We start from the raw sequence: 20,327 nt of genomic DNA, 5'->3' as shown, positions 1-20,327 counted from the left end.
CAGTCCTCACGGTCCAGCGCGCCCAAGCCCGTCGCGGCCTATCGCGCGCCAGTCGCTCAGCATTGTGGGACTGGTAGTCCCGGCTGGTGCGTGGGTTAGGCCTGCCGAAGCCGCAGAACTACACTTCCCAGCAAGGACCCCCGCAGTAGCCGGCGCGGGCCGTATGCGTCAGCCACCAGATTTCCGGACAAGCCAGGGGCGGGACCGTGGCGGAGGCTGGAGCTTGGCGTCGGGATGCAGCGCCCCGGGCCCTTCAGCACCCTCTACGGGCGGGTCCTGGCCCCGCTGCCCGGGCGGGCCGGGGGCGCGGCCTCTGGCGGAGGCGGGAACAGCTGGGGCGTCCTGGGTTCCCACGTGCAGCCTCCCGGGCGCGCGCAGTCCGGCACCCGCGCCGGCGTCGGTAGCACAGGTACCTACGGCGGGGACGCCAACAGCGCCTGCCCGGCCCCCTCCGCGATGTCCAAGGCCGAGGAGGCCAAGAAGCTGGCGGGACGCGCGGCGGTGGAGAACCACGTGAGGGTGAGCAGCTCCGGGCGTGGGGCTCCCGTGCTCTGCGTGATGGGCTCGTGTTGCGTGTTCCGGGTACTGCCGGAGCCGGGGCGGGGGCTGCGTGAGAGGGGGAGAGGGTGTACACTGTACCCGGGTTTAGATCCCCCCTTTTCCGTGCTCCTTAAAGGTCTTTTACATGTGGGATCGACTGGGGGCGAGATTCCTAAAAGTTGAGCTTTCTAAAGACTCCTTGTCCGGCCGGGTAACAGTTTGCAAAGTGGAGTGTGGTGGTGTCTGATGTGTTTGGAGTGGCGCTGGAAGGGACTTGCCGTGCGGCTGGCTTCCTTATTAACAAGTATAAAATGGTGAGTTCTGGAGCTGCCAAGAGATCTTCACTTCTCTTTACTGTGCTGGGAAGCCGGTGGAGAGCTGGTTTGAAAATTGCTTTGAAATTTTACTCCAAGGAGGTTCTTGGCTTGGCGCGTGTACGGTCCTGAGTGTACTCACTAGTGAAAGAGAGCGAAAGAGGGATTTAAAACCTCCTGCCTTTGACAGGGGTGGGTGGACAATAAGATTCTGGAGGAATCTATTCTTTAAGGTTGGGGCGCAGAGATAAGATTTAGCTGTTACCGGTGAGGTCGTGGCCCCAGTTAAGTGGTGGGTGTGGTGCTGTTTAGTGGAGTCTCTTAACCTGAGTGGATTTGCTGTCATCAATCAAGTTAATTATCTTAATTATGGTACTTCCGTCTAGCCAAGTGGAGTATCTCTGCCCTTTGGTGGAGTTTCCTTGACTTTGTTGGCCTTCTGTCTCTCTCTTCTGTTTCTTAGAAAGTGGTTTCTGATTCCCTTTCTCCTCTCGTGATAGTTCTTTACATTTGTTAATGCTTTCATGTACAGAGTACTTTGCTACGATGGTGTTTGATCCTCAAATAGATTGGCTAAGTGGGAGGGACCAGTGTGGTAACCTGTGGATCAGCATGTTCTGTAGATCCTCCAGAACCCAAACTGGGTGACCCCTGTTCCAGTGCCCTTCCACCAGTTCCATAGCTGCTCTGTTCTGGTGTAGTTTGTTCCAGTCTGGTTAGCAGTGGAGTTTTCTATGGGAATTCACAGAGATAACGCAGAATGTGTATTCCGGCTCTACTTTTAGGATTCAGTGCCTCAGCTACAAAATTGGGACGGTAAGCTGAAATTTTAAAATGCCTGTATAAAGTGAATAATTAATAGATGAGTAAATGAAATCTGTACAGTTAGAGAAGCCCCATATCTTAGTATTCTTATTAACCTATTAACATTTGGTGGCATAAGTCTGACTTTCATCTTATAATGTATTTGCTTCCATAAAAATCTTCAAGCCCCCACCTCTGGCTGGAGCTACAAAACACTGGACTCCAGCTACATTATTCTGTGAAATTACCAGGTGATCATGGGGAGATCTTTGGCCTTTTGGGGGCAACCTCACCCCAATCTCAGTTGCACCTGCTTTCCCTACCAAACTTATTCCTGAGTTGCTAACATTACCTGACTTTTGTATTTTCTACTCTTAAACGTTGATTTATTCATTTCATTCATTTACCAGATATTTGATGGCCTAATATGTGTCAGGCAGTTGGTGTGGTGGCCAGAAATGTGGCTACAGGGAGAGGGAAAGTCAGGTCCTGGATACTTTGCAAACAGGATAATTAATTCAAAACTGTACATTTATTGAACATAGTCATGTGTCTAATTGTCAAAGCTTAGCTAGCTGCCCTCTTCAGGGCGGTATCCTTTGCACCATCTAAGCCATGTGTCATCTAGTGCTTTGTGTCTTGAAATTGTTTACTCATCTAAGTTTATGGAGGTGGTCATGTGCAAGGTTCTGTTGGTTCCACCTTCGGAATGTTGTTAGACCTGACCCTTCCCTTTGACTTATCATCTTTCCTAGTTGAGGCTCTCCGCATGGCCAGAGGTTTGCAGTTGCCCTTATCTTGTCCCCTCTGCCAACCTTCCAAGTGATGCATTATCATCTTCTGTATCTCTCATCTATTGTCACAGTGGCCGTCAGGTGGCCTCATCCTAATGTCCACATACCATATCTGAAGTATCTGTTGCGAGCCAGGTACTGGGCCAGATGGAGAGGAAACACAGATGAGAGGCTGTGGTTCTTCTCCTGAAGCCCACAGTCTTGTGTCCTTCTGTAATCCTTTCTTCTCCATGTACCAGAACATTGGAAAATATATACTGGCATATAGTGTGCATTTTAATATCATTACACTCTACTTAGAATGCTCTTTCTTGTCCTCTGACCTTGCTGGTTAAAATCATATGTGTCCTTTAGAGTTTGATTCAAAGACCCTTTTCTCCTTTCAGTTTTTCCTTAGTCTCCTAAGTCGGGCGAGATCTCTTTGATTTTGTAGCACTTTATACCTCTTAGGTGCTTTATGGTGTCTTATGTTCTAGTCATCTATATGTTTATCTCTCCTATCCCCCTAAAGAGTAAGCTCCTAGTGGATAGTTAACCTTATTTTCACTCAGTGTTGGTCACAGTGGGGCCTGCCTGGTGTTTGTTGAGTTGTATGGAGTGTAGACGCAAATACGGAGGTTGTAAGGTTACTGGTGGCCCTTTGCTTAGACTCTCTGGACTGTAGGGTTTCCAATTGCCTAGCCCATTGGTGTTCCATTGTGGTGATCACTTCCACATCTGGATGGATAGAAAACTTGGCGAGTTTGCTGCTGAATCCTTTGGGTAGCCACTCTGAACTTAGATCTGCCTGTTTCTGGGAGTATGGCCACCCAGGTTAGGTTACCATGCAGGGCCGTGTTCTCCTGAAGGTCTGTAGCTTCCTTTGTTCTCATTGTTTTTAGACTGACTTAGCTTGAAGAAGTTGGCGAGTAGTGACTCCAGTTGGTCAGCAGAAGTATTTCCAAGTTAACCTACTCAACACAGTGAGTGAAGTTCCGATGTTGCATGTATGACATGTGATTTAGTATTGCCCATCAGAAGGGTCCTGCTTCTCCAGCATAGTTTGCTTGGCAGCTGTCTGCTATTGGGCCACCTCACAGGCAGCCTTCGGCTATCTCTGTTTTGCTTTGGCTAGGACACCGATTCCTGGGCCAATCATTTGATTCCAAGGTAGGAGGACCACGTGGTTGAAGAGCTTTGGGCCTGGCCGGTCCTTGCAATTTCCTGGCCTCCTCCAGGAGTCAAGGGAAGAGCCTTTCATAGAGCTTGTCTGACTCACCAAAGTTATCTGAGTGCCACCTGCCTGCTGGGAGCCTGTGGGTGACATGAGTGTATGGTAATGAGAATTCTGGCAGAGTACGGTAGAGCTAGAGCTATGGGCTTTAGATCAGGTGTGAGAGTCGGGTTGAGCCTACCTAGGCATTATAAATTAAGTACTTTTCTCATTACTTGAAGCTTTTTACATATTCACATATTTAGCTATTTTGAACATTTTGACATACCATTCACTTGTCTGGAAGACCTTGCTGTTAAGGTTTGCCTAGGTAGCTAAATGACTACTGGATGCATTGCATTCTTGAGGGCATCATTGAAGGTGGAATTCTGACCTAGAACAAGCTCTGCTCTGAGACTCCTTGATCTGTTTGATGACTTGGGAACTATGAGCTAGTCAAAGTGATTTCCATCACCTTGCACACAGAGGCTGATGGGTTAAGCCCTCTGTAGATAGGGGAGGCCCAGCTAGAAGTGCTTTAGTTGCTGGGGTATTAGCATTTGATTTCTTTTTTGTAGCTCCCTTTGCTTGTTGGCCATTCTTTCTAATCTTTTATAGTTTGAGATGTATTCTTGCTATGAGAAGGACCATACCAGATATGGGCCCAGGGGCTGGCATTGGGTATTCCTGTGGCCTTTGTCCTGTGTGAAGTGAGGGATGTTGGCTGTAGCTCTCAGTTTGTCCTGACTTGCCCCCAGGACTTTTCTTTCTCCTATGAAATATTAAAGAACAAAATTCAACGGAGTAAATCCTCAAAATCTGTTGGCTTTATTCAATGATTCATGAATCAGGCAGCATCCAACCTAGCACACAGAAGGGCGCTCTAAGGAGCTACACAAAATGAAAGACTTTTATAGCCAGAAGGGGCAGGAACTAAGAAGTTGTACTAGGCATGAAAGCAGGTTGATTATTAGAAGGTCATTTTCCTTTAGGGGATGGTAGGGGTCTCTCAGGCACATTACCTAGCTAGTGTTGATCAGACAGTTCCTGATTGACTAGCTTAAGATTCCATTTGCGGGGGAGCTGAAACTGTAATTAAGTCCAGTCTTGGTTTGGTGACCTGGGGCTTAGCATAAGGACTCCATTTGGGGCCTTTTTTTTTTTTGAGTAAAGTGATAGAAGTTTATTAAGTGAAGATACAGAAAAAGCTCTCAAGAGTGAGAGGGGTCCCAACAGGGCTGCCTTTTTTTTGTTTTTTTGTTTTGTTTTGTTTTGTTTTAACACTCCCTGCTTCCTATCAGGCAAAAGATTTGGCTTACTTACAATGTGCAGTTTAAGCTGGCTTTACAAAAATGGTCTGTAGGTGAGTACTGAAAGATTTCTGGCCCACCCAGGGACAGTCAGAAAGGAAAAGGCCCACGAAAAACACAGAGCCTGCTTACACCCCAAGAGTGAAAAGCAGAGTTTTCTGGCTTCAGTGGCGTTTCACGTAAGCTTAATATCTAGATGGCAGGGGACTGACTACAGGCACCTTCAGGCTGGTGGCATAACAGGGAAACCTCGGGGGGACATCAAGCCCACCATCTAGAGCCTCCCTGAAGTCAGCAGAAGGGGGAAAAGCCTGAAGTAACCTTGAAAGTTACCTTTCTTTTAGGGTGATGCAGGCTGGCCAGGTCTGAGGAACCAGAGGGGGTCCCACAGGACCAGCCAAGAGGGTCTTGGCTTCACACAAGATCGAAATCAAACTCGAGCCAGTAGGAAGTGAGAGCAGAGTTTATTGAATAGCGTGAGAGAGTATAGCAGATAGAGTGCCTGGAGACTCAGGAAGGAGTCTCGTCTTTGCTTGGGGGCTGGGGTTTTTAATTGAGGACAGTGGCCTGGTGTACGTGCCTCTCAGGCATCTAGGAACTGGTCAAAACAAGGTTGAGGGCTCACGTGTCTTCCATCTTATGCCCTGGAGCCAGGGGTCTTGGCATCAAAGTGACTGGAGTCAGGGTCTTGGAAAACCGTTCATGATGACCGCACCTAGTCACTCCTTAGATGTTATCTCTTGTGCTGGAAGACTCTAAAGGTATCTTTAACTCCTTGACCTTTACAAGTAGGACATATGTTATTGATACTGTAAGGTGTGTTTAGGGTGGGGGTGCAGGTCCTCGCAAGAATGGAAGCAGGAAAAGGAGCAAAAAAGCAGGGTTTTTTTTTTTTTTTTATTTTTTTTTATGGGGGTCTCTTCAGTTTCCCTGTGTCAAGGGGATGGCAGAGGTTTTGAAATACCAAACCACATCAGCATTATGACCAGTTGATGCCAGGAGGTCCCTGTTTTGCCCAAGCCTGCCTCAGAATATGGGAAGAGGGTGAGGCTTAGTTAGGATTATGAGAAAGAGTCTTTATCTGCAGTAGGGACAATGTGTAAGAGATAGAGAGTACTTGTGAGTACAAAGGACAAAAAACAGGCATCATACTACTGAGTCTGCCATCTTAAGAAAGGGGTCAAGTCCCTAAGCAGACTGGGGACCCAGCCAAGGTCAGTTAGACCACAAACTGCAAAACAGGGTCAGGGTACTACATTTAGGAACTAACGGGGAGCTCACTCAGTTCCTAAGCAACTTCCTGCCAGTCTAAGGCAAAAGAGCTAAAAACCAAAGCAGCAGCTACCATTTATTTAGCACCTACCAAGAAGATTTATACATGTTAATTTAAGTCAGATCTCACAACAACCCCTTGTAACCTCAAGACCAGTTATCCCCCCTCTAAAGATTTTATTTATCTGAGAGAGAGCGAGAGAGCTTGTGCCCATGTGGGCATGGCAGGAGGTGGGGGAGGGAGAAGCAGACTCCCCACTGAGCAGAACCCTGAGATCATGATCTGAGCTGAAGGCCAACTGAGCCACCCAGGTGTCCCTCCCCACTTTAGAGAAGAATTCAACCTTTTAAGGAAACATTTAAGACTTGGAAGTGAGCAAAAGAGATTGTTGGATATCCTTTCATTGGAGTGCTGGAGCTTGCAGGTGTGTACCTTAGCCTTCCAAGTAGGCCTGTCACAACTCTGTAGGGAGAGACTTTTAATTTTAGAACACTTCTAACAGTGCAGATAATTTCTGTCCATAGAAATGCAAATTAATCGTGTTTTATGAGATTCAACTGATTATTACCCTAAAGATCTTGTAAATTCATTTGAACATTTTTTAAGATTTTATTTATTTATATGAGAGAGAGCACATGAGAGGGAGGAGGGTCAGAGGGAGAAGCAGACTCACTGCCGAGCAGGGAGCCCGATGTGGGACTCGATCCAGGGACTCCAGGATCATGACCTGAGCCGAAGGCAGTCGCTTAACCAACTGAGCCACCCAGGCGCCCTGAACATTTCTTGACTGCATATGAATTTACGGTTCTTGGGTTTTTCCTGTGGACAGGTTGTAACAGTATCATGATTTTACCTTTTTTTTTTTTTAAATCATCATTTAATAATATCAGTTACCCCCCCTACACAACCTCACTTCGAATAAGCAACTTCAGGAAGTTCAGCATGCTGAAATATTTCATGTCAAATTTCTTAGAGTTCCAGCAACTGATTAACAACTCATTTGGTAAGGGGAAGCCCGTAGTGAGATTTTCTTTTGTTATAAACAAGACAGCAGGCCCCAAATTGAATCACTTGTGCTAAGCTCATGTCACCAAAAAAGAGACTTAATTACTGTTTCAGCTCTCTCAGAAATGGAATGTTAAATTAGGAATTGTCAGATCAGCATTAGTTAGGTAATCTGCCTGAGAGACCCCTGCCATCCCCTAAAGAAGAGTAACCTGGCAATAACCAGTCTGCTTTTTTGCCTGCTAGGACTTCCTTGTTCACACTTCCTCTGGCTATAAAAGTCGTTTGTTTTGTAGAGCTCCTTTCTGTCTGCTAGATTGGATGCTGCCTGACTTGCTCAAATAAACTCTTCAAAAATTTTAATGTGCCTCAGTTTATCTTTTTAACGGGAGGAATTGGTGATGTTAGGGGCAGACATGAAAGGAGGAGGGTGCTGCTGATAAATGGCCCTGACCACTAGGATAAAGTACAACTCTCCTGTGGTTCTGTTCAGTACTGATGTTCTATAAAATGGGCACAGTACTTACCTTGCACTCATGTTGTGAATTGATCTACAAAGTGGGCTAAAGAGGGAGTAAAATATGGTATTAATGAGTTTTGGGTTTTTTCTCTCCTTTTTTTTTTTTGGCAGAATAACCAAGTGCTAGGAATTGGAAGTGGCTCTACAATTGTTCATGCTGTGCAGCGAATAGGTAAGCTCTTGGGCTATCTACTGGGTTTTCTGTGGGATGGTGGGGGGAGGGAGTGGGGTACAGGTTTGGCACCTGCCCAACTCTGCTCTGAGAGGTATTTTTGGGCCTCTTCAGCCACCTTTGGGGGATGCCTGGCTTTGTTTACTCTGCTCATCTGGAGGGGAGGAGCTGATTTAAGATGAGGTCTCAGTAGAATTTTAATTCTCAGTGGTCCTGTATGTGGCCCCAGGGGCCTTGGGGGGGGGGGCCTTCTAAAGCCTTTGGGTTCCTCAGGCAATCTCAGACCGACAAACTGAGCTCAGTTGCCCTGTCCATGACCCTGGAGTGGATTTGAGGCCCCCCGAAGTTGGTGGCTGGTTCCTGCCGGTGCTGACTTCCTTCTGATTAGGGTGTCTCTGAGCTTACGAAAGGCTCAGGAATTATCAGCCCCTGTGGCTGTTCAACAGGTTTTACTGCCCTGCTTTTGTTTGTTAAAACAAAGCTCAGAGGGGAGGCTTGCCTGACTGCTGATTGCTTCTAGTGCCAAGGGGCAGTGCTCAGGAGACAAAGTCCAGGAATACTGTGTCTTTAAAAGAGTGGTTGTGGTGCTGGCGTGAGGGCTTCTGGAATCCTCCTCATTGGCTTACCCTGGGCTTTAGTGTTGCATACCTTTCTCCCTTAGCATTGAGTGTGTGGAGGGTTTTAGGGCACAGGGATTACTGTGGGGTTGAGTAGTGCCTTCTGAACCTCCCACGATGCAGACCCAATGATTAAAAAGACTTGAAATTTTAATAAGATAGTTGTTTCCTTAAGACTTTTTTTTTTTTCCCCAGAAAGGTATAAATCCAAAATGAGTAAGCCCACCCTCTGGGGCCTACAAATGATATTTTTTGCTAAATGTAAAAATAAAGTTCTCTTTTTTTCTGTGAAAGGCAATGTAAGGAAGTAGTTAAGACGAGCTAGACTGTGTGGGATCATAGCTCAGCTCTGCCACCTTTTAGTGATATATCTACGCAGTGAACTTTAACCAGTCGGTGCCTCAGTTTCCTCATCTATAAAATGGGAATAATAATTGCAACTCACCTTTGGGTTGTTAGGATGAAAAGAGTTCACGTGTACAAAGGTCTTTGAACGTTGCCAGGCACATAATAGTAACAAACACGTGACATTGCTCTTTTTGTAGTTAGTGTTTACTCCTTGAGCTTTCTAGTGTCCCTGTCTTGTGTGCACGATGTATGTTCACAAGCTTTTTCACCGAGGCTGGGGACACAGAATGAAAGGCATCTGTCAGTGGGGGATAGACCTTTTCTTTCCTGTTGGATTTGAGGAAATGTGCATGTGACAAGAAACAAAGTGAGGAGAGTGAAAAACCACCAATACGGCTTTTGTCTCCACAGCTGAAAGAGTGAAACAAGAGAATCTGAACCTTGTCTGCATTCCCACCTCCTTCCAGGTATGTCCTGCTTTCCATTCCGCATCATGGCACTTGGCTGCTGAATCTTCTGAGTCCCAGAGGAGATGGAGGTGTGGCTTTGGGTTGTGCACCAGGGTTGCTCTAGGTGAGAGAGCCAGGAGCAGGAGAGCAGATATTTACGGAGGATTGCTCCTCAGAAGTGTGGCTATAGATGCCTTCATGTATTCACTCAGTGAATATTTCAGTGTATTCTGTGTTAGGTATGGTGTAGTGTATGGGGAGTTTTAAAACTCTTAGCTGGTTGGACATTTGCTCCAGTATCTGGAAACTACGTGCTTTTCTTGCTACTTAAAAACATTTTTCAACTTGGTATAGTAATTCTCTACTGAATGGATGAATGGAAGATGGGTGTTTGCTTAGTTTTTACCTCCTTGCTGTCCCAGTTCACACACAGCCTTCTCTCCTGATGTTCCATACAGTTACATTTTGTTGAGGCATTCATTACTCAGTGTGTACAAAATCGTGATTGGCCAAACTCTGGCCCAGCCATGTAATGTGCTGTGATTACACCTCCTTACCTGCCTGTTATTTTCATTTTCCTAAAAGTTAAGTAAATGTTGCCTTTGTTTTTTTCATTTGCTTGGTTGTCTGCGTACTCCTTACTCATTCAACCCCAGACTCTACACAGATGGGAAAATCTCACTTCTTTTTGACACTTCTTTCTGGTTATTACACCCCACCCATTTCATCTTGGCCAAGTCTGTCTGGGTCGTTGGGGTTGGGAATGCTGTGGCAGGTGCACTTGGCTGTTGTCTTGGGGTCTCCCTTTGCAGTCAAGAACCTTCCTTCTCTTCTCTTTTGGATCATCCTCTTTCTTGGTCCTGTTTTTCCTCACCCCCAGCCTTTTGTTTTGTTTACTTCGGTTTTGGTGAAGCACATCCTTTAGGTAGCTATCCAAGTGTGTGGGATGCAAATTCGCAGACACTTTGGATATCTGAAAATGTCTTTATTCTAGTCTTTCTTGAAGTTGGTTATTTGATTTAGAGAAGTATATGTAAAATCATTTCTGAGGAATTTTGAAGGCATTTATCTATTGTCTCTGTTGTCCTAATTTTCACTTTGCTGTTGAGGAGCTTGATGCCATTCTGATTCTTGATCCTTTGTGTGAAACCTATTTTTAAATTTTATTTATTTGTTTTTAAAGCTCCAACATGGGGCTTGAACTCAGCGACCCTGAGGTCAAGACCTGAGCTGAGATCGAGTGGGACACTTACCAGACTAAGCCACCCAGGCGCCCCTGAAACCTATTTTTTTCACTTTCTGAACCTTTATATTCTTATATTAGCTTTTCTTCATGTCCAGTGTTCTGAAATTTCACCATGCTGTGTCTTAGTGTGGTTTTGTTTTTGTCCACATTGCTGGGCCCTTGCTGGGACATTTCATTCTGCAAATTCATACTCTTTGATTTGGGGGAGTTTTTTCCATTACTCCTTTAACTTTCTTGCCCCTATTTTCTCTGGTCTTTCTTTCTAGGATGCTTGTTGTATCCTTGGTGCTTGTGGCCTGTTTTGTCCTATTATCTTCTTAGCTTTGTCTTTTCTAACCCTTCTATTGAGCTTATTTACTCTCATGTTTAATTTTAAATAAGATTTTGTTTTGTTTTGTTGTCTGAGGGTTTTTTGTTTATTGTTTAATGGGTTCAACTTTTTCAATTTCTTCCCTTGTCTCCATGAAGTTGTTAATGATTTTTTGTTTTAAGATTTTTTTCTCCTTATATATCTGTTTCCTCAAAGGTTTTTTTTTTTTTTTTTACAGTTTGTTGGAATTATAATTTATGTACAGTAAAATTTACTCTTTTTTGCATATAATTCAGAGTTTTGACAACCAACCAACACAGTCAAAATATTTTTAGATTGCTTTGGTCATTTCTTATTCTGGCCTTCCTTCGCTATCTGCTCATTTTGGACTAAGAGCCTGATTGGAAACTAGCTCATAGGATGAAGGTGGTCTTTGCTCCAGGCTTGTCTGCCAAGCCCTTTCGTTGGGGAACTCCTGATGTCAGATTATTTGTCTTCCGGCTGCTCAGCTTTCTCAGAGAAGTCTGGCCAATGCCCCTTTGGGAGAGGGTATGCATGGCTATCTGTGTGCTGGGATCCAAGTAGGGGAAAAGGGCTAGAAGACATCTGTCATTATTCCGGATATAATCTTGCTCTGAGTTTTCAGCAAAATACCTGTGGTAGTTGGGAAAGAAGTGTCTACAACATTCTGCAATGTTTCTTTGACTCTGGGCTTGATTGTGACTTGTTTTGCCAGTGGGATGTGACCAAATGGTCACATGGTATGCCAGCAGAGAATCGAAAAGTGCTTTTGCAGTGGGGCTTGGCTCATCTTGTGGCTGAAACCATTTTGCCACCATGTGAACAAACCCAGGCTGCTGTCCTGGAGGGTAAGAGGCCGAGCAGCTCCAGGCATGTGAGACAAGTCATCCTACACCTACCAGCCCACTCCAGAGACTTCCCAGTTAGTCCATAGAATCATGACAATTAATATATAGTTGCTTTTTTTTAATATATAATTTAAAAAATTAATTTTTAAAAATTTTAATTCCAGTGTAGTTAACATATATAGTGTTATATTACTTTCAGGTGTACAAAATAGTGATTCATCAGTTCTACTCATTACTCAGTGCTCATCACTATAAGTGTACTATTAATCCCCTACCTATTTTACCCATCCCTGCCTCCCACCTCCCTTCTGATAACTACCAGTTTGTTCTCTATAGTTAAGAGTCTGTTTTTTGGTTTGTCTCTTTTTTTCTTTGTTTGTTTTGTTTCTTAAATTCCACATATGAGTGAAATCATATGGTATTTGTCTTTCTCTGACTGACTTCTTTCACTTAGCATCATACCCTCTAGATCCACCCATGTTGTTGCAAATGTCAAGATTTCTTTTTTTTTTTTTATGGCTGAGTAATATTCGTGTGTGTGTGTGTGTGTGTGTGTACACGTACCACATCATCTTTATCCATTCATTTATTGATGGACACTTGGGCTGATTCTGTAATTTGGCTACTGTAAATAATGCTGCACTAAATATACGGGCGCATATATCTTTTCAAATTAGTGTTTTCATATTCTTTGGGTAAATATCCGGTAGTGGAATTACTGGATCAGTGGTAGTTCTATTTTTAATTTTTGAGGAACCTCCATACTGTTTTCCACAGTGGCTGCACCAGTTTGCATTCCCACCACCAATGCATGAGGTTCCTTTTCCTCCACATCCTCACCAATACTTGGTGTTTCTTGTGTTTCTGATTTTAGCCATTCTGACAGGTGTGAGGTGATACCTCAGTGTAGTTTTGATTCGCATTTCTATGATGATGAGTGACGTGGAGCATCTTTTCTTGTGTCTGTTGGCTGGCTGGATGTCTTTGGAGAAATGCCTGTTCAATATTCACTCTTTCAAGCCTCCAAGTTTTGGAGTAGCTGCTGTGTAGCGAGAGCTCACTGATGGAGGACCCCGGTCTTCAACTGTGCCTGTAGCCAGTCCTGAGATCTGCTGTTGGACTTTCTCCAGAGAATAAACATGCTGCTTTGGGAGTAGCGGAGAAAGAGAGAGCGAGCAGGTTCCTCAGTACCCTTTCAACCTTTCAACGAGTGTTCTCTCTTTTACTCCCACTGCTGTTTCTGCTTCCTGAAGTTCGCAGTGCCATGCAGCCCCGAATCTTTTGGGAGGTTCTTTCTGTGCTGTTTATTTGGTTGCTTCTTAGCTTCCTGCAGTACTGCCTTAGGATTTGTTTTTCTCATTTTTGCCAGTTACCGTTGTCTATCAGTGGTCTCACTTCTTAAAGTTTGCTACTGTTTTCTCCTTTTTGTTTATGTGTTTTAGAAAATTTCCGTTATTACAGTTTTAAAGAGGTTTTGGGAAAGAGCTGAGCCAAAGGGAGGTATTCAAATTGCTGTCTTTAAATGGAGGTTTAATTCTGTGTTTTTAAAATAACATCCTCCTAACCCACCTGCATTTTATGGTGGTAAGTGATAACAGTGTACCCAGACTGGAAAATGCTGGCCAGTTCAGTAGACTCAGTGGAGGAGTCATTCACAGTTCACAGGGATTTTTAAAAATTCAGTTGTTCAGAGTTACTGTTTTGTTTTTTTCCTGTCACACCCAAACTTATTTTGCATTAAGTTTAGCCAGATGCAGTCTTCTGAAATGATTGAAAAAGTCAAAATATTTCATGTTCTACCTTTTAAACAAGTAAACCCATAGGGATTTAAAGGATTTTTTTTGGTAGATTTTTTCCTTAAAAGTTTTTGAAAGAGGACAATTTAAAAAAACGTATTTAAAAGTCAGATCTGGTCTGAGCCAAAAACAGTGTTTATTTTTCACGTCCGCGTGCAGTGCACCTCAGTTAGGCGATAGAAGGGAAAAGACAAGCTTTCAGATTTTATTGTGAAATTTATGAATAACAGGATTGCTGGTCTGCCACATGCCGCTGTCCTTAGTCACCAGAGGCTTCTGGGGGCCCAGCTGTGGGATTGCAATGACAAGGCACTGGTTCCTGTCTTTTTTCCAAAAGCACAAGCTAGTCATTAGCTTTACTGCTCCCTCCACTTTCAAGAGCTGGAAGAGGCAGATGGGGGTGTTTGCTCTGCACCTTCAGGAGACCCCTAACCCTGTGAGCTCAAGAGTGTCTGGTACCCAGCGGATGCTAATCTTAGTCAAGAACCTGTGGCTGCATTTGGGCTGAATGAGCCGGTATTGGCTTGGTAGCCCCACAATTGGGCCGCTGTGTTGAAGTTAGCATATTGGTTTCCGAGGGCTACCATGACAAGGTACCGTAAACTGAGTGTGGCTTAAAAACCAGAAATTTATTGTCTCAGTTCTGAAGGCTAGCAATCTGAGATCAAGGACTCTGAGATCAAGTGCAAGATGAAGGAGAATCTGTGGTGTGCCTTTCTCCTAGCTTCTGGTGGTTTCCTGGCTGTCTTTGGCGGTGCTTGGCTTGTAGGTGCATAGTCCTGATCTTTGCCTTCATGTTCACATGGCGTTCTCCCTGTGTTCATCTGTCTGGTCCAGATTTCCCCTTCTAGGGACACCAGTCATATTCGATCAGGGCTTAGCCCAATTACTTTGTTTTAACTTGATTACATCTGTGAAGACCCTATCTCCAGATAAGGTCACATTCTGAAGTACTGGGGGTTAGGACTCCAACCTGTTTTTGTTTGTTTGTTTGTTTTTTCAGGGGAACACAGTTCAGCACATTACAGGAAGAATGAAGCTCGTGCCATTTGTGACTCTGACTTCTGTGTGTGTGCAGGGCCACTCACAGGGGTCCTGTGGGGAGTCTAGTCAAAGATGAGAAGGGAGGGTTGTAGGACTTACAGATGGGGAACAGGTTAAAGGGTCCTACCCTGATGGGTCTAGAGGTCAATGTACAGGGTTCTCCACGTTGTGGATGGGGATGCAGATTGTTTAAAGCAAGAGCAGATTCTGTCTTTGTGTTATTGCTTATTGTCCAGGAAGACAAGTGTCCCAGGGCTTGTGGAAGTTGGCAGGGCCTCCCAGCCATACCACATAGACAGCAATTCTCTACCGGGCTCTTTTCATGTGCCACACTCTGGGCGGCAACTGGGATGGGTTGGCTCCTGGTGCTGGTGAGGAGGCAGAATTCAGTTGGGCATAGTGATCATTGAGGGTATACTTACTGTTATAGGGATATGAGGCTTCTATGCATGGGAGGTGTTACTCACCATCTCCAGTGTCCAGTGGGTTGTCTGGCTCTTAGGCTCTTTGTATGTGTTTGTTGGATGAATTAATGCTACATTTATATGTGTCATTATTTACAAATAGAAAAGTAGAGATAATGTGTGTTTTAGAGGAAGGAGATCCTACTCCTTTCCCAGGGAATTGGGGAGGGCTTCCTGGAAAGGATAACATTTGAGTTGGGCATGTGGGGCTGGGTTTTGGGAGAAGGCAGGCCATTTCAGGGAGAGGAGGAATGCCAAGACCTCAAAGAACTCCTTTTAATATTGTTACTGTTAATAACGTGTTATTATATAAGATGACTTCAGTTCCATTTGTAAATGGACCTGTGTTCTCTGCTTCTTGTTCTTTTACCATTCTCTCTGTTTTCCTTTTCTTCTAATTCCCTTCTTAGTCCCTAGGCAGGACAGGAAGGCAGGAGACTGTATTTCTGGTCTTTACTCTGTCCCTAACTTACCACTGTGACCTCTCTGGGCATCCATTTCTTCCTTTAAACAGGGGTTTGCACTAGGTGACTCCTTCTACAATGAATTCAAAATAATTAGTTATTTACCCAACTATTACCTCAAATGATGCTAACTGCTGTAAGGTAACAAGAGTATATAAAGTGTGCTCTCTCATACTCTGATTACGGTCCAGACTGACAAATGAGACATCCTCATGAAACAGTAACACTGTCCAGTGGTGCAAGCAGTCTTTGAACTTAGGAAGTGTTAAAATGATCAATTTACATAGGATTTTTTCCTTAGGAATCCTGACATCTAGTTTTCATATAATATATCTGAATGCGGTTTAGTATTGTTTTTATTTTAAAGTACATAAAATTAATAGGAAACCATAGTACATCACACAGTTTTGTATGGTAGACTATTGCATTGAACTCTGTACAGTTTGTATCATTTTTCTAACACCCATCTGTATTCAATATCTTGTTGCTGTGGAACAGATTACCCCCAAATTTAGCAGCTTAAAACAACAAATATTTATTATCGCATAGTTTCCAAGGGTCAGGAATCCAGAGTGGTTTGGCTGGGTGGGTCACTGCAGAGGTTACAGTTAAGTTGTTGGCCAGGGCTGTGGTCATCTCAAGACTCAACTGTGGTTCAGGGATTCACTTCCAAGCTCAGTCACGTGGGTGTTGCCCTAATTCTTCACAGGCTGTTTGGTAGAGAGCTCTGTCGGTGTCTCCAGGACATGGCAGCTGGTTTCCCCTGGCATGTGTGATAAGAGAGGGGGCAGAGGGAAGAGGGAGATTAGGAGGGAAGGATCTTGCTAGAGCATGCCACCCTTACATACCCCATGGCATTCTTTATAAACTAATCTCAGAAGTACCTTACATCACCTCTGCTGTGTGCCATTGGTCACACAGAACAATCCTGGGACTTTGTGGACAGGGATTATCCAAAGGCATGAATACCAGGAGGTGGGGATGGTCATCTTGGAGGCTGCCTTCCAGACATTCCCATTGTTAAGCTTCAGGATCTGGAATTAGGATGGTTTCTCCAGTACTACTTTTGGAGAAATCTAGGAACTGAGAAGTAATTCTGTGATACCATTTTTTAAAATTTACTTATTTATTTGAGAGAGAGAGGCCGAGCGCGTATGAGCGGGGGGGAGAGGGGTGAGGGAAGGGCAGAGGGACAGGGAGAAGTAGATTCCCTGCTGAGCAGGGAGCCTGATGATGCCACTCAGAACTCAATCCCAGGATCCCGGGATCATGACCTGAGCCGAAGGCGGACACTTAACCAGCTGAGCCACCTAGGCGCCCCTGCAATACCATTTTTATTGTTTTCTCCCTTCATTATATATTTCTCTTTAATAAGAACAAAATCATGTATTTTTTTTTTTTACAATTTGATATTTTCAGTCAAAATTTAATTTAGCTTTTTATGTGGAAATTTTCACACTTCAAAAAGGATAAAGAACAGCACAATGAACTTTCATGTACCCATCACCCAGTTTCAGTAATCACTAATTCATGGACAATTTTGTTTTCATCTGTATCCCATTCTCCTCTACCTCGGTTATTTTGAAAGAAATCCCAGTTATAATTTGATTATATGTATTTCATTATGTCTCTTTGAAAAATAGGGAGGCTTTTAAACATCTCAGTAATACCAAAACATTTAACAATAATCTTCGGTAACATAAAAACAAACCCAGGGTTCAAATTTTCCGTATTGTCTTATCCTTTGAAAGTAATTTTTATAGTTTGTTTGAATTAGGATCCCAACAACACCTGTATATTGCAAATTCCAGGATCTTTGTGTTTTCTTCTAAGAAACTTAGGATTTGGGATTTGAAGATTGACATTGGTCATTTCATTCATCTCCATCTTTCTATAGATGAGAAAACTTGCCAAGGGTCATGTGGCTGGTTCATTTAAGATTAGAGCTGAGATTTTCTGATTTTTAATCTTGGGTGCTTTTCATTTTAAGCAGAAAATATTTTAAGACATGCCTTTGGGGGACGCCTGGGTGGCTCAGTCGGTTAAGTGTCTGCCTTCAGTTCAGGTCATGATCCCAGGGTCCTGGGATCCAATCCCACATTGGGCTCCTTGCTCAGGGAGGAGCCTGCTATCCCCCCTGCTTGTGCTCTCTCTCTCTTTTCTCTTACAAATAAATAAATAAAAATCTTAAAAAAAAAAAAAAGACATGCCTTTGGAAGAGTTTTCCATCCTTTGATTCCTCTGTGTATTGTAGGCATTGACATGAATACAGATCCTTATCACCTGGATTTGGTTGGTCCAAGGTCTATTTATTCCAGCTGTCAGTCCGCTCAGGGCCACATGGTGGCAGTAACCACACCACCTCTCCCCTTTGGTCAGCCCCTTTGAAAGGTTAAGGTTAATATGAAGCGTATCTCTAAAGTAAATCCTAAGTCTTCCCCAGTGTGGTGTTCTCAATTTGCTGAGCTCCTCACATAGCCATTCTGGACATCCTGCCTTTGATACATTCTGCTGAGTCTGTATATTCTTTTGCTTATTTTTATTCAACATGATTGCCTGGAGATCACTTTGTATCAACTCAGTTCTTATTTTAGGAAGGTTTTTTTTTGTTTGTTTTGTTTTTTTAAAATACTGTACTACCATAAGCTTTAGGAGTCCATGGCATTGTCTTAAATAGCAGGTCACGGAGAAGGAACTCTTAGCCTGGCCCTGGGAGTCTTCACTATATGCTCTTTGCCTCCTTCTGGCTCCCAGGATGAATTAACTTAGTTTTGCCATTCATGGAGCTATAGCTCCTACCTCTTAGTAGGCCCAGTTGGATTTGGGAGGGAACTTGGTCAGGACTCTGTGTCAAACACTTAAATCCAGAAGAATGCTGAGAATCTTTGCCACGCGCTCAGAGTAAATGAGTATGGGTGTTTTTTCTTGTTCTCCACAGGCCCGTCAGCTCATCTTGCAGTATGGCTTAACTCTCAGTGACCTGGACCGACACCCAGAGGTAAGAGAGAGAGGGGCTGCTGTGTCTTTCTGTCTCCTTTTTTACGGCTGTCACTTACGCACGGACTCTGGATATCTTGTTGAGTCTAGGAGAAAGGTCAGTGAGTCATATTAGGTTTTTTCCTGGGATTTTGAATATTAAATTTGGCTAAGGTCACGAGGGGAGAGGTTGTTAGTTTCCAGTACATTCCCTGTGGTTTAACCCTGAGGGCTCAGTATGGGCGTAGTGAAGGGGGATTGAACCCAGAGCTTCCTGTGGTCCTTGTTCAGAAGTAGAAGAGTGAGCCGGCCCACGGAGCTTACCAGTAAGTGGAGATAAGAAGTAATTATCTGAGGCAGCCATGGACATTTGGAAACAGATTACAATGAAGTGTTATGGCAAAGATGGTTGAACACATGGGCAATCCAGAGGAGACTGTGGTTGATGAGGGTGAGCAGCATACTCATAGCTAGCATTTACTGAGCCCTTCTGTGTACTACGTGTTATGCCAAGGGCTAGGTGTGTATTCAGCTCCTTAATCTCCAGTAGTCTTGAGGGCGCATACCATCATCATCCCACCTTACAGGTGTGAAAAAGACACAGAGAGGGCAAGCCATTTGCCAAAGCCACGCTCCCTGTAACTGGTAGAGCCTGAATATGAATTCAGATGCCTCTGGTGCTGGAGCAGTGCTACTTAGAAGGGTTTGTGGGGAGAGGTAATCTGTGAAGAAGAAGAAACTTGAGCAGAACTCTGAAGACAGGGTGGCCAGGGGAGGAGCGAGCATTCCAGAAGGTACTGACCTGGTCTACTAACCTGTGTCGTCCTGGTACATGTGGGCCTCAGAAGGGTGAGTCAGAACCACAGGAGGGGCTCGTTTGGGGGACTTCTGTGGGCAGAGCCAGGGGCAGAGTGTCAATCAGTGTTCAGCACTGTGAGGAGAGTGGTTTGGGCTGAAGGTGGGCCTGGAACTCACACAAAGAAGGTTGCAGCCTTCCGGGCCCCAGAGAGTTGCCATCGTGTAGCCTGGCCCCGGGGTTAGTTCAGGGCGGGGAGAAGCACTGCAGGCTGTCTCTTCAGACCAAGGGCAGTCTCCATGAAAGGATGGAAGCACAGTGAAGCTGAAGCTCAGTACACTTTATTTACACCTGTGCCATGCCAAGCAACTTGAACTGAATTGTACCCTGAGGTTTTTTCATACTGCTGTTTTAAATAACCATACTTAAGGCTCCCACATTGCCATGCAGAGTCCAGGAGCTTCCTTGGTTTCAGATCTTGAAAGATGAATGAACCTGTTTACTCCTGACTGCTCTTGGGGTTGGTAGTGCAATTTCCTAACAGTGGGAGTGGGCAAGCCCAGACAGGTGCTTTGGTGGGGTCATAGTGGGGGTGCCTCGGATAATTTCCAATCGAAGATCACGTCAAATGTGCATCAGCTTTATAACTCTTCATTGGGTTTTCTCTGTCTGCTCAAAACTTCCTTTCTTTTTGCCACATTAGTATGGAGACTTCTGAATCAGGGTTTCTCAGCCTTTTTTCTGTTGCCCACCCCTCCCCCAGTGAAATTTTTTTTTTTTCCCAATATTTTATTTGACAGAAACACAGCGAGAGAGGGAACACAAGTAGGGGAGAGGGAGAAGCAGGCTTCCCGCTGAGCAGGGAGCCCCATGTGGGGCTCGATCCCAGGACCCCGGGATCATGACCCGGGCCAAAGGCAGACGCTTAACGACTGAGCCACCCAGGCGCCCCCCCAGTGAAATTTTAATACCATAGATGTACTATGTATCTTTTCTGTACTTGGGGGTGATGTCACCCACATTG

The 20,327-nt window shown here is 44.5% G+C and overlaps 1 protein-coding gene across 2 annotated transcripts in view; it reads left to right on the top strand.

The window, feature by feature from the left end:
* Window positions 1-205: 205 nt before the first annotated feature.
* The window catches only part of RPIA (ribose 5-phosphate isomerase A), a 30,487-nt gene continuing 10,365 nt past the window's right edge, over window positions 206-20,327 (top strand). For both annotated transcript variants that reach the window (XM_035001094.1, XM_035001093.1), the window contains exons 1-4: window positions 206-519; window positions 7,864-7,924; window positions 9,301-9,356; window positions 18,470-18,529. In XM_035001094.1, coding sequence (XP_034856985.1) covers window positions 235-519; window positions 7,864-7,924; window positions 9,301-9,356; window positions 18,470-18,529 — 462 coding nt within the window. In that variant the 5' untranslated portion in view covers window positions 206-234. The remainder of the gene's footprint in view (window positions 520-7,863; window positions 7,925-9,300; window positions 9,357-18,469; window positions 18,530-20,327) is intronic.

Source organism: Mirounga leonina, unplaced genomic scaffold (assembly GCF_011800145.1).
Source record: "Mirounga leonina isolate KUSES-001 unplaced genomic scaffold, KU_Mleo_1.0 Mir_125, whole genome shotgun sequence".
Lineage (NCBI taxonomy): Eukaryota > Metazoa > Chordata > Mammalia > Carnivora > Phocidae > Mirounga > Mirounga leonina.
The sequence above is the reverse complement of the archived record's forward strand: the minus strand, read 5'-3'. Positions and strand labels throughout refer to the sequence as shown.